At 41.9% G+C, this 13,928-nt stretch overlaps 1 protein-coding gene across 5 annotated transcripts in view; it reads left to right on the forward strand.

Moving 5' to 3' along the window:
* The window catches only part of CDC14B (cell division cycle 14B), a 180,899-nt gene that overhangs the window by 111,449 nt on the left and 55,522 nt on the right, over positions 1-13,928 (forward strand). For all 5 annotated transcript variants that reach the window (XM_073633036.1, XM_073633008.1, XM_073633017.1 and 2 more), the window contains exons 2-5: positions 4,377-4,470; positions 6,992-7,067; positions 7,953-8,045; positions 11,725-11,801. In XM_073633036.1, the coding sequence (XP_073489137.1) occupies positions 4,377-4,470; positions 6,992-7,067; positions 7,953-8,045; positions 11,725-11,801 (340 nt within the window). The remainder of the gene's footprint in view (positions 1-4,376; positions 4,471-6,991; positions 7,068-7,952; positions 8,046-11,724; positions 11,802-13,928) is intronic.

Raw genomic sequence — 13,928 nt, forward strand, 5'->3', positions numbered from 1 at the left:
ATTTTAACTAAGCTTCCTTCTTAGATCAAAGGGAAATAACTTCTGTGTAAATAAATAATCCAGGCTAAGACCGGTATTTGCACCCACTTCCAGCATAGACTCCCATGGGAGTCTATGCCTCTTCCTGTCCCTCCGCGCTGTCTCCTGGGAAACACACAGCTCCCAGGAGATAGCGGGGACCAGTTACGATGCGCAGCGCGACTCGCGCATGCGCAGTAGGGAACCGGGAAGTGAAGCCGCAACGCTTCACTTCCTGATTCCCTCACCTAGGATGGCGGCGGCAGCTGCCGAGAACCGAGCGGGTTCTCGGCGTCCCCTGCCGACATCGCTGGACCCTGGGACAGGTAAGTGGCCATTTATTAAAAGTCAGCAGCTGCAGTATTTGTAGCTGCTGGCTTTTAAATTTTTTTTTTTTTTTTTTTTTTTTTTTTTTGCGGTTTAGGGGGACCCCCGCTTTAAGTTAAAATCAATATTTTTTTGCTCGAAAATTACTTGGAACCCCCAAACATTACATATATTTTAGCAGAGACCCTAGGGAATAAAATGGCAATTGCTGCAATATTTTATGTCATGCTGTATTTGCCCAGCGGTCTTTCAAATGCAATTTTTTGGGGAAAAAAAAACAAAACAACCAAACAGTAAAGTTAGCCCAATTTTTTTTTTTTATAAACTTTAATGTGAAAGATGATGTTACGCCGAGAGAATCATGAGAGAATCGTGATCTATCTTCTAAGCAAAAAAATCGTGATTCTCATTTTAGCCAGAATCGTGCAGCTCTCGTGAAAAAGTGATATAAATTTAATTTGGGTGCAGTGCTGCATGACTGAAGAATTGCCAGTTAAAGTAGCACAGTGCTGAATAGCAAATGGCAAAAATGCTCTGTTCATGAAGGGTGGGGAACCGCCAAAGTGGTTAAAACACAGGCTGTAACTTCGAAATAAAACAAACTCCGCACAGGGGAGGGAAAAATTCAGTGATACTAGGGTGCAGAAAGCTGTATGTATTTATTTTGACTTTTTTTTTTTTTTTTTTTTTTTTTCCGTTTTCCTGGAGTTCCATGGTGTATTGTGAACCTGTCACTTGGGAAAATGCTGTTTCTGACCTCCTTTTGAAGATGTTAGGGGGCTAGCTAAGTCCTATCTGAGTCTGACCCAAAACCAGTATTCCGAAGTCCCGGTCGTCGTCATGTTTCTCCCAAGACTGGATTCCATTTGACTTTCTTTCACACCAAATTGGATGCATTAGCTTTTTAAATAATTCATTTCACTGGAGCTGAATAACATGATTTTTTTGTTTTTTGTTTTGTTTTTTTTTTGTTTTTTTGTTTTTGTTTTCTTGAATTGGAAATTACAGCACAATTTCAATAATAAACTGTGTGTGGTGAATTTTCCTTTTCTTTTTATATATAACTGAGACCTGATTCATAGAATGAGATTTGCCCATCCTCAGGCCTCTCCAGCAGTTTGTGGCCTGTGATAAAACTCATGACTGTGGGTATAACCCACCTGTTCCATTGAGGAAATGTGCAATACATGTGGTGGTGAGGCTGAGGAACCTATGACCTATACAAACTTCTACTCGGTCACAACCATGTCTGGCAGTATACTGGATTATAAAATTAATATTTTATTACTCTTGAAGTGCATTTAGCATGGTTTATTACTTGGGTACATTCGCTCCTTGTTCGTTCTGTATTGTTTCTGGAATTTGGGTGTGTATAGGTGTGGTTGCTTCACACTATATTCAAAGTCTTCCCGTGTACTCCAGTGCTATGTTCTGCTTTGCTGAAGTATAATAGTTGGTATGCTGTGATTGTGAAATAACATTGTCTTTGTTATGCAATGCTTGAGGTTAATCTTCTACTTTTTGTCTTCTCATTCTTCTTCCCAGTTTTTTTATTTTTTATTTAGTAGAGCAATATATGTATTGTCTACAATGTGTCGATTTTTATGTATTTACAAACTATACCATATTATAAAGGACTAATGAGGAACTTGGGGTGTCCTTACCAAAAATTAAATATCACCCGGTATCTACTGTGTGTAACTTTTTTTTTTTTTTTTTTATTAAAGTAGAACTGAAGGCAAAACTACTTTTTGAAAAAAAACCTGACAGGTGTTCTAATCCCTCTCCACCCTATCCAAAACTAACTTTAACGTGGATTTAAACCTGAATTATGAAATCTGAGCTGGGCACATATATCTGTAGTGTGGTGTGTTTCTTGTGTGTTTTTTTTTTTTTTTTATCTCTCTCCAAAGCCCTAAGTCCCATGTCTTTCTACTCTGTTCTCCTGTTATCAGCGTGATCACTTCTGACAAGTTCTCCTACAACTGAGATAAAACCAGCCTGAAATTTGTCAGGGTGGGTGCTATAAATTGGCAGAGAGCTTGTCTTGGCACAGCTCTGCACATTCCTTCCTTTGCATATATGGAGGGAGGGGGTGTGTGCCTTTCCTCCAATCGGCTGTCTTGGCTGTATGCCAAGACTACACTCCCAGTGCTGAACAGGAAGAAAAAAAATCTATCACGATGTTCACATTCTAAAGAATATAGCAAGCTAAAGACAGCAGATATACATGTAAAACTTATGTAGGGAGATTTGTATCTGAGTCTGTTCACTTCACTGGGTGTATGAGGGGGTTTACATCCACTTATTTTCATAAAATGCCTTTTATTTTAAAAGCTGAACACACAGATTTCATATCCCAGCATTTAGTTTGGCACCAGTCCCAAAGAGTATTACTTGGTGGCGCACCGAAATTTTGGCCGCCGAAACATATCGACCGAAGACTGTTTTTTGGCATGCGGCCGAAAGAAGAAAAGGTGCGGATAATGGCACCGAAAAGGGGACTGGGTCTGCTCTGGGTGCCCCACATTGCGGGGGTGTCATCCGTCCTCCCCTCCCTCCTACTCGTGCAGAGCGGCAATTTCCCTGTGTCAAAAAGCTGAATTGTACAGGCGGGTGCAGTAACAATATCCCGCCTCCTGTGATAGACGGCACACTGATCCAATGGCGGGACATTGCATCAGTGCGACATATCACAGGAGGCGGGACATTGTTATTGCGGCTGCCCCGGCCTGGGAAATTCAAATTCAAATCCAGCTCCGTGACTGGTGAGGCTGCATCTGACAGGGCTGAGACTGAGGACATGATACAAGAGATGGAGAGAGACTGCAGACTGCATTTTTCTTGCAATAAAGGTGCCAATAATGGCTAACAATAAATTCATATTCATTTAAATTTGATACTAATTAAGTGTTATATAATACAATTTTGTGCTATTTTAAACTCAATTTTGGTTAAGTGCACCCTGCATTTTTGGCCCCAAAATTTCCATTCGATGCACCACTAGTATTACTCTATTTTGTCCTTTGGGCACAGGAGCCATTAGTCTTGCTCACACGTGTGTGTGTGTGTGTGGTGTGTGTTTTTTTTTTTTTTTTTTTTTTTTTTTTTTTTTTTTTGGAGGAGTCTCTCCCCCCCCCATGAACAGTTGGCTGCAGGAAAGCCCTTAATTGCATTAAAACCTACACTAAACTGATGTTAGAGGTTTTTCACTTGATAAATTCACCAGACATATGCTGACCATACATTATGTACATTTTGGCAGATTGCTAATGAAACTGTCAAAATTTGCTTACTGGGTTTATCCTGATGGCCACCTCCTGCCTGACATCCTTTTGTTCAGAAAATTGTTGGCTGAACAGTGGCTGTAGCCAGTAACATGGATCTGCTGTTCTGGTATTTTGACAGCCAGCAGACAAAGGCACAGCAGGGGATAATAATCCATTCGCACAGTATAATGTGGATGGAGGAATCGGTTAAGCCAGCCACACAAAATTCAACCGGTTCAGCAGGTACTTGGGCGAATTTCAGTCCATGTATTGGTTAATTGGTTGTAACAACCAGCCTGTCTGTTTTTCCACTTGCTATAGCAGACAGCATGGATCATTGTATTGATCTTGTATTTTCACGATGGGGAAAGCTCCCTGGAGGCAGAATATAATGACACAGCAGGAAGGATTCCCCCATTCACATCGAATGTGTGAATGGGGTAATCTGACCCCCCCCTACACTTTATCGATCCCATGTATGGCCATTCCCTTTCATGAGAAGTTGGTCTATCAGGCTTGTTGGTAAATCTCTGCTCGATCACAAATGCAGCCAATAGACTGCAGCAATGATGCATGTATTCTTCTTCTTCTCTCTCCCCCCCCCCCCCCCCCCCACACCCTTTTTTTTTTTTTTCTTCGTTTTTAGCCAGCTTGCTGAATAAAAAAAAAAAAAAAAAATGCGTAAAGTATGGTCAGTTTTAAGGACAGATGCTTGTTGAAGACTTTTTTTTTTTCTAAGACTATCATTTTGTTTCCCCGCAGATCGGCTATACTTTTCCATCCTGTGCTGTTGTAAACCAAAGACCAATCCAAGCACGCATTACTTCTCCACCGATGATGAACTTGTTTATGAAAAGTAAGTATTGGGGGCGCGATGTAAAGTTTCATTGGTTTGCTGACTGAATTGTAGAGTGTAAAGTACAGTTTCCCAAATCATTTAAAATGCCATTTATCTGTGTGGTTGTAAGTCATACACCAGGGAATCGATGGAAACTTTGCATCCCGGCTTATCTGCCTCTTTCTTCTTTTTTTTTTTTTCTTTAGCAGTGCCCCAAAGGTAAAGGAGAACCCAGCGCTTGTAGAATTTAGGAACTAGCCTGATTTTTATAGGAGCCAGAGGGTAATTGTAAGGAGCTAGATATTAGTTCTGTTCAAAGGTCTTTAGCTCAAACCTTACTACACCTAGCTAAAACTTCAGTGGTATTGAAGACCTGCTGCGTGCACACATCTTTTTAGCCCCTTTCACACAGAAGGACCAATCATGGTCTGCCTTTCAGTTTAAGTGGACCCTATCGGACCATCCATTGTCCTCCTATGGAGCAGCAGATGTTAATGGACATGTGTCCGTTGACACTCAATCCGGATGGGGGATCCATTCCTCATCCATCTGCTAGATCAGATCGGATGACCGTCAGATGGAAATGGACAAGCGGTCCATTTCCACCTGACCACTCAGAAGAGTTTGCTGTGTCTGTGCCACTCTGCCTCAGTGGAGCGGACACGGACCTGTCACCTTCTCAGCGTGGATCAATGGACAGATATCCCACTGAGCAGGTGGATCTGCTGACTGAGTCCCCCCGTCTGAATGGGCCTTTTGGCTAGGTTCACATTTGTGTGACAAAACGTGAATCCCTTTTGCAGGCCTTTGGCAGTGCCATGAATTGCATAGGAACCGAGTATCATTCATTTTGGCGTGGCACAGTTTAAAGGAAAAAAAAAAAGTTATGTACTTGTGTGTGGGGTTTTCATTTAATTTTTTTACACAAAGGGCAACCCATTGAAATAAATATGCTACCCTAAATGCATAGGGCTTAAAGCACTCTGATTAGCAAAAAAAAAAGTTGAGGGGACTGACACTTCGCAAGCTTTAGGGTGGATTTAGACATGCATCTAAATCTCCCTTGCCTCTAAAGCCCGATCTGCATTCGGATAACTTTCCAGAGGCTACTGACTAACCCCATTTATGCCAACAAACATGCTGCACACGCATTGCGAGGCGTTTGTGGCGAGTCTCTATTTGCTTGAAATGTGTCTCATGCGCAAAGCATCACAGCCACGGCATGTAACACCCCCGTTCACTGCCGATTGCAGCTTGGGGGGGGGGTTTGCGGTTGGCAAGCAGCAAAAAATGCGGCTCAACCGCAACTTCCCTGGCAACCGGCCTGTTTGCCTTTAGTAAATCCACCCAAAGCATCATTCTAAAGTAGAACGTATGTTTGTAATATTATGCTGTATAAACTGCCCAACAAGTTTGCTGTAGCTTTGACCACTAGTGTTTGCTTTATGTGTTTGCTTTTAGTTCATTGTGTTGGCTACAGGCTTGCGTTCTTAATTTTCCCTGTTCCTTATTTACCATTGACAGCTCTGATTAACAATGCATTACACCTGGATTACTGATTACGCTGTCATGTTAGTTTTACGAATGCTTTAATCTGAGGTGACTTCTACTTGACACATAGTTATGTCCAAGGAAGAGAGATGTGTGCTTTGGTGTTGGGTGTTAAAGGCTCTATTCATGCTGTGTGCATTTAACTCCTGTTGTACATATGTGATTTTCTGGAGTCTGCGCCAGTGATGCAGCAAGAAGTATTTTCTTTATCTTTCATTCAAACGGACCTTCACTCAAAAGTGAAATCACTTATCCTCCTTTTCACCTCCTCCCCTAACACCTTTTTTGTTTAAAAAAAAAAAAAAAAAAAATTAAAATTATTTTTTTTTTTTATACAGGGAGCAGCCACATTTTGACTGACTCATTGATTGTTTGCCTAGGCGAGAATTATCACTCAACCTGCCCCCTTTCCAGCTGCAGCCTCCTCCCATGTCCCAGGAGCCTGTGCATTAAGGTGAAAAAACTTCTGTCACTGACCAGCCCTCATTTTACTCACCTGAGACCGGTATTTCCCTTGCCGGAGACGTGATCTTCCCCTCTGCCCATTGTCTCGGCTCTTGATTGGATAGATTGATAGCAGCGCAGCCATTGGCTCCCGCTGCTGTCAATCAAACTCAATGACGCGGGCGTCGGGGCCGAGTCTGGCATTCTGTGTCTATGCTGGACTCAGAGCGCTTCTCCTAGGGGTTATACAATGCAGTGCCGCCGAGGGACCCCAGAAGTCGAGGATCTGGGATACTCTGTGCAAAACGAACTGCACAGTGGAGGTAGGTATGACATGGGTTTGTTTTTGGAAAAAAAACAAAAAAAAAAAACGAACTTTACAATCACTTTAATATTCGAATGGACTTGCATCGAGTCATATTAAAATGTTGATTGAGGAAAATGCAGGCGTACTAAAATCTGCTTTTTTGATCCAGTGTGATAAACTAATTATGTTATAACCACTGTTCATGTTGTAACTATATTTGTATTTGTTTTCTTCTAGTTTCTATGCGGACTTTGGACCGCTTAACTTGGCCATGCTGTATAAATACTGCTGCAAGCTAAATAAGAAAATGAAGGTGGGTTTTGCTGCAAGATTGAAAGGACAAAAAATAGTAATAGAACGTGTCACCACTGATTTGGTGATCTGTTTTGTGTTAACCATTTATGACTTTTTTTTCTTTTTTTTTTTTCTTCTGTTAATGAGCCATGTGGGATGGTAAGCAGTGCAGGAATTTAAAATATGTCCCCATGCCTACATATTGGATACTTTACATTTCCGTCTGACATGTCAAAGAAACATTATTACAGCCTGTTCTTTTAACACAAGAATAGTAATTAACAAAAAAAAAAAAAAAAAAACTCCCTTTCCTATTTTGCTGTAAAGATTTTGTTTACAGGTGCATTACTACTACTACTTGTAATATCTTTGATATAGATTGTTGATGGAATATTGATTATTGCTTTTAATGCTTGCCATTAGGTTTTAGCCACAATTCCATGTGAGTGAGAATCCTAAGAAGTGTTGAGGCTCATGCACACAAAGATACAGTTTGCTACATACAATCTGTAATTGTTAAGGACCTGATAACATCAATGTTGTACTGTATGCTATGGGCCCATTGGCCCACAGTATTCAAGAACAACTATCATTACAATTTTTTACATGGTTCTGTGTTTTTTAAGCCGCCCATAGATGGATCAAAATTCGGCCAGTTCATCAGAGACCTAGTGTGGGCACTAGGGTTTTACAGAAGTTGCTCTAACAATTTTGATTTGTGTACAACTGCCTTTTTTGAAAATTTCCCCTCGATTAGCGCTGCAGGTTATAGCCTGATCTGTGTGATCTGTGTATTCTGATAGCATACCATTACTGGTATCTTTGCCCCTTCCTTCGCACTTCGCTATTTGCAGGCAAAGCTGTTTTTCACATTTTTGATTTACATGTTTTTTGTTTATTTTAGTCCTTTTCTTTGACAAAGAAGAAGATTGTGCATTACACCAACAACGACCAGAAAAAACAAGCCAACGCTGCCTTTTTAATAGGAAGTTATGCTGTAAGTCCTTTGATTTAACACGGCACCATGGTGATTACAGTACAGTATTCGGAGCTACTAACTTTGCTGAAAGTAAATGTTTCAGGTTGTAGCAACCAGGCAGTTTGTTTTTGTTTTTTTTTTGGTTGCTAGGGCATGCTTGCATGACATTAACTTTTAACAGTACGGTAAAATGGGTGATGGTAAAAAAACAGTTTAAACATTCAAGTGTTTGTCAAAATGGGGCCCTAGACAAGTTAGCAGGTTTGGGCCCCACGTCTTTTGATTGACCATAAGCATTGCAAAAGATGCAGAGAAGCCTCTTATTTTGCATTTTCTACTAACACGGCGCTCCCTATGAGATGCCAGCTGCTTGAAAAGACTTTCTCCCCTTTAAAGTGATGGGCAAGTCCACAGCTTTTACCAATTGTTCAATCCTGTTAGTTTATTGCAGGAACATGAAGGATGTAGCTGGGCCCCCTGGACATCCATCAGGCCCGAGACACCTGCTTAGGTTGCCTTGTGGATAATTCTGTCAACCTTATGAAATTAACAGAGGGTTGAAGATCTTTGTCTAAAAAAAAAAAAAAAAAAAATGCATTCTAAATAAATTGTACAGTTGACATGGAGTGGTTATTAATTTTAAAAAGGACAAGTTAAAGTGCCAAGTTAATTTCTGAACTTCCTTTTAACACACCAAGGTATGCAGTAAAAGTGGAAGTTAAGGCCGGCCATAGAGTGAGAAATTTTCTTTCCTTCATTTCGATTCCCCCATCAACACAGTCAGTGTTGTTGGGAGGGGGGGGGGGGGGGGAGGAGATCCTTCCTGCGGAGCCATTGTGTTCTCTTGACGAGGGAAGCCATCCCCGCCAGGAGAGCACAGTGATTGGTAGCGGCTAGAACAGCTGCTAGCGATAATTGCATGTAAAATCCGACAGGCTGGTTGTACCCAAGTTGATCGATCAACTTGGGTACAGTCAGCTTACCCATACATAGTTTGAATCGTCTATGGCCAGCTTTAGCTGATTGAGAGAAACCATTTAATGCTAACAGGAGTCCTTAAACAAAACAAAAAACCTTTATCCCAAAAGGGAAAAAAAAAACTGTTGCTGTACCTACAGTGCTACCTGCAGTGATGCTTTAATTTGTTAGTCGCACCATCATCTAACCCTAGCAGTAGTGCTGCTGTCCAAGGGTGTCTCCATTGCTCCTCCATAGATAAAAGAGCCACCCTAAGATCGACCAATGAAAATAAAGAAACAAAAAAGCTAAAAAACATAAAACTAATGTAGCCACGACAACTAAGGGTTGGTAAACTACAATGTATTACATTTTTGAGTTTAGATATGCTATAAGATTTTAAAGAAAGGGGGCCCCCCCCTAACCCCAGACTCTTACTACCTGGCCTGCCGAAGACCAGCACACCATTCATCAGATCTGAAGCTTTATAATTCAATCTGCATCCTGCTGAACTGTAGTCAGGTCCTGTCATAGACCATTATGTAATCTGCCTGGTACATGCAGTGATGTAAAAAAATGGGTATTACCATTTTTCTTTTTGACCGGGCCATCCTTGTCTCTGCGCATGAGTATCTCATAGTTGACCTTGTGCCATCCCTGGACAGAGCAGACATTGGTACAATTGACTTTTTTGCTGCTGGGGCTATGGAACTATTTTTTTTTTAGTGCCATTAGTATGTAAGAACTATTTACTAGGTTATCTGCTCTTTTTTCATTTATTGTGATGGCAATAAGGTACCAAAATATAGTACGCCCACCCTCTTCATGTAATATTTCCTATGTAATGCATGTCATTGAATGACGATTTAGAAATCTCAGATTTACACTTGGTAAAGGTTCTTTAACCTTTTTAGTCCATGCCAGATGGTTTGGGAAAAATTGGTAAGGCTGTGCAGAGCAGGTCTGATTGCCCAGGAAGTTCAAGATTCAATAGTTTGATCAAAGTAGCTAAAATGAATTGACTACTTGAGTGCTAACTGCAGCAACTCACCTTGCACAATCGATTTAGTATTCAGTGCTCAGGGTTTGCACTACTTTTAAGCTAAATATTGTTTAAAAAATTGATAGGCTTAAAAGTTCTTGAATGCCATTTATAGTCAAGCTTTTCAGAATATCTATTTTCAATGGATTTCTGAAAATCATGAAATATTGCTCATTCTGTATGTTTATATAAAACCCAAAAACGTTTAACCATGCGCTGTAGGGGGTCAGCAACTTGTAGATCATGATATACCAGTATATCGCGGACAGGTGACTGTGCGTGACTGTGAACATCAGATGCAGAGGAACTATGTGTAAAGTTGGATCTGTAGTAGGGAGCAAGAGCCGCATAAGCAGATGTCTCCTCTGTAGTGCTGGCTCCTGTCCCATGTGAAAAGATACCAACTACACCTCACCTCTAATCCTGGCTAGCAGAGTGGTGCCAGCAGCAGGAAAGAAGAGCTTTTCAGTTTAGTGTGAAGCAATACACTAATCATATTAGTATAGGGCTGCTTTCAAATTGATGCACTGCGGTTTGACCACACCGCGGGTACAATGCAGTGTACCTGCAGCTTTTCTATGGGTTTGCTGCGTTTAGCCATAGACTTCTATTATATGCTGTGGGTTTGGTGCACTTTCTGAATGCAGGAGTTTTGATGCACTTTCAAAAAAGTGCACCATACCTGCAGGATATAATAAGTCTATGGCAAAGCGCAGCTAGCCCAGGAAAGTCGCTTCTTGGTTAATTTTACATGGGGGGGGGGTAGGGTAAAACCCCATAGTTAGGACATGGTTTTTATCATCCCCACCCAAACTGCACCCCGTTTAGCTGCAGTGGCCAGAGGTGTACACCCGTAGCAGCCTTAGTAGGAGTTGTACGCCCAGTCATGGTTGGTGGGTGTAACCCCTGCCAAGCATGACCCATTCAAATGAATGAGGCCACTCTGCAAGTGCCCTGCAACCTAGTGCTGTACAGCAAACAAGGGGTTAAAGCAGACAGTGTTTTGCCTTTTGCTTTAACCCCTTGGACCCCACAAAAGCATGCAGTTGCTGGGTGTTTGCAGAGTGGCCCATTTTACTTGAATGGGATGCCATTGGTAGGTGGTAGCGTCCACCAACACCTTTTGGCTGCTACCTCAGCAGTTAAAGGGGGTAGAGACTGGGGGCAGTAAAACTGCAACTTAAATGCAGGGTTTTACAACACCCCCCACATGTGAACGAGCCCTAAGGGTGCCGCTGCTGAACGTAACTAAGGGATAAGGGACGCAGTAGTACGGCAATTAGAGGTTTAAATCGGGTGTGAGGAGGGAACACTGTGCCCAGTGATCTTTGACTTCTCCCGTGGTGTTCAGGTAGATCTCCACCTCTTTAAGGTTGACTACCCCTGCACTATGTGCACCAATACATTTTAATAAAATAAATCTAAATTTGGCAAAATATTAAACTGCAGCACCCTTTCACCTATGTGAATAAAATATAAAACTCATCATAAAGGTGCGCTGCCCCATGTGTCGGGAATGTGACTGTTTGTTTATTGAAACTTAAATTGATGGGTTTATTTCCGCTTTAACCTATGCAGTGCAGAGGCAGCCCCACTATAAGGGATCATTTTATAGTTTCCTGGAGTTGGGCATTAAAATGGTGGTATGCTTTTTGCAGCTTTTGTAAATATTTAATATTTTTACTAATTCTTATTTAGATAATATACTTGAAGAAACTCCCTGAGGAAATATTCAGAATTTTACAGTTGGGAAATGTTGTTTACCTTCCATTTAGGTAAGAATATATCTTTTTAAATGACTAAGCCTTAATTTGTGATCACAAATTTTCCTGTGACCTTGAGGATTGAAAACCTTCATGGACTCTGCCCCCCCTCCTATTTTTAAAGGTACTTTCAGTGAAATTTAACAATTTTTATGTTCAAAAGTTATGATTTCACAGAATGGCACATAGCGATCCAGTGCAAAATACGTAAATCATTTACAAGGCAGGCCAATGACACAGTAATGGTCAAGTGTTGACAGGCATTGACTATATAATACAGATGGGTATGACCAGTTTATGGCCTCAGGACTCTAACACAAGGTCGACTGGTGTGCAATGAACAAATGAAATAGAAGGGGAGCTGGAGGGAGGCGAAAAAGGGGGGCGTCAAGAGGTGGGGGACCATGATATTTATGCAGGACAATGCTCCATCGCATGCATCAAGTACTCCACTGCATGGCTAGCTAGTAAAGGCCCTATGCCGCGTACACACGGTCAAACTTTTCGACCGGACTTGTCCGAAGGACCAAATCCAGCGGACAATCCGATCGTGTGTGGGCTTCAGCGGACTTTTCCAGTCACAAATCTGATGGACTTTAGATTTGGATCATGCTTCAAATCTTTACGTCGTAACTCCGCCGGACCCAGAAATCCGCTCGTCTGTATGCTAGTCTGACGGGCAAAAACCCACGCTAGGGCAGCTATTGGGTACTGGCTATCAACTTCCTTATTTTAGTCCGGTGTACGTCATCACGTACGAATCCATCGGACTTTAGTGTGATTGTGTGTAGGCAAGTCCGTTCGTTAAAGTCTGTCGGACGGGCTGTCAGATTTTTGTAGCTGAAAAGTCCGACCGTGTCTACGCGGAATTAAAGATGAAAGAATGACACGGCCCCCTTGCTCATCTGATCTAAACCCTATTGAGAACTTGTGGCCTCTTCTTAAACGGAAGATTTATGGTGAAGGAAAACAGTACACCTCTCTGAACAGTGTCTGGAAGGCTGTGGTTGCTGCTGCACAAAAAGTTAATCAAGAAACTGATAAGACTCCATGTATGGAAGGTTATAACTGTTCTTGAAAAGAAGTGTGGCTAGATTGGTCACTGATTATTTATTTTAGAAATGTCAAATGTTTATTTGTAAACAATTTTTTTTTTTTTTTTTATTATATGGAATTCCTGCATTTGGGGCATGTGTCCCTGAACACTCACAACCCTAAACAAAGGGTACCGCTCAGAGCAATGTACAGCCAGCCATTGTGCATTTCAGGCTGTCGTAGATTGTGACAGTACAGTAGCTGGTATACTGCATCTGTGCCTCCCTAGCTTCCAAAAATGGCAGGATTTTTACATTCTACATGCTTAAAGTTAAGCTTTTTGTAAAAAAAAAAAAAAAAAAGTAAACCAGCAGGATTTTAAATGCAGAAGAAACCTATTGTCTTGCCTGTCTGTACACTGAGCTGTGCGTGCGCAGATCAGTGCACCATGTTGGTTAAACTCCCTTGGATTTGCAGGAGTGATGTCGCCTCTGCCCTGCCAATTATAGTGGCCTGGAGATTGGTACCCAGAAGCCAACCAAGCTGGAGATGACAGTGGCCGACAGGAAGCTCTGGGACAGCTCAGTGCTGTAATGAAGAAATGGATAGTTTAACAGCCATGTGTACGAGACCAGTCCAGTGCCTATGAATAACCGTCCATGGTTTCCCAAATCCAGCCACTAGCCTCTCATTGCTGTCGCATTGTGTATACCATTGAGTCCCCCATATGATTTATTCCTTTTTAATGTAACTATAAGGTGGTTGCACAAAATAAGAACCTATTCATGCAACCAACCCCTGCCATAAATACTTACCTGAGTCCTATCTTAATTCACCACAGTGTGCATCTTTATCCTGCACAGCTCTCTCGCGCAGGCAGCAGGTGGAGCCGTTGGCTTCTGCTACTATCAAATCTGTAAGGAGAGATCGGGAAACGGTTTGTGTTGTGTGTCTGTGGACGCACACCGACTGATTTCGGAGCGAGCCCCCACGGTCTGACCCCATAGTAAGTGGAGGGGCAGACACCGAAGAGAAGGAGCAGACCGTGCCAGCGTAGACCCCAAGAGAAGAGGTTCAAGGCTGCTCTGTGCAATACCATTACAC

The sequence above is a fragment of the Aquarana catesbeiana genome, linkage group LG01, assembly GCF_042186555.1.
Source record: "Aquarana catesbeiana isolate 2022-GZ linkage group LG01, ASM4218655v1, whole genome shotgun sequence".
NCBI classification, from domain to species: Eukaryota; Metazoa; Chordata; class Amphibia; order Anura; family Ranidae; genus Aquarana; species Aquarana catesbeiana.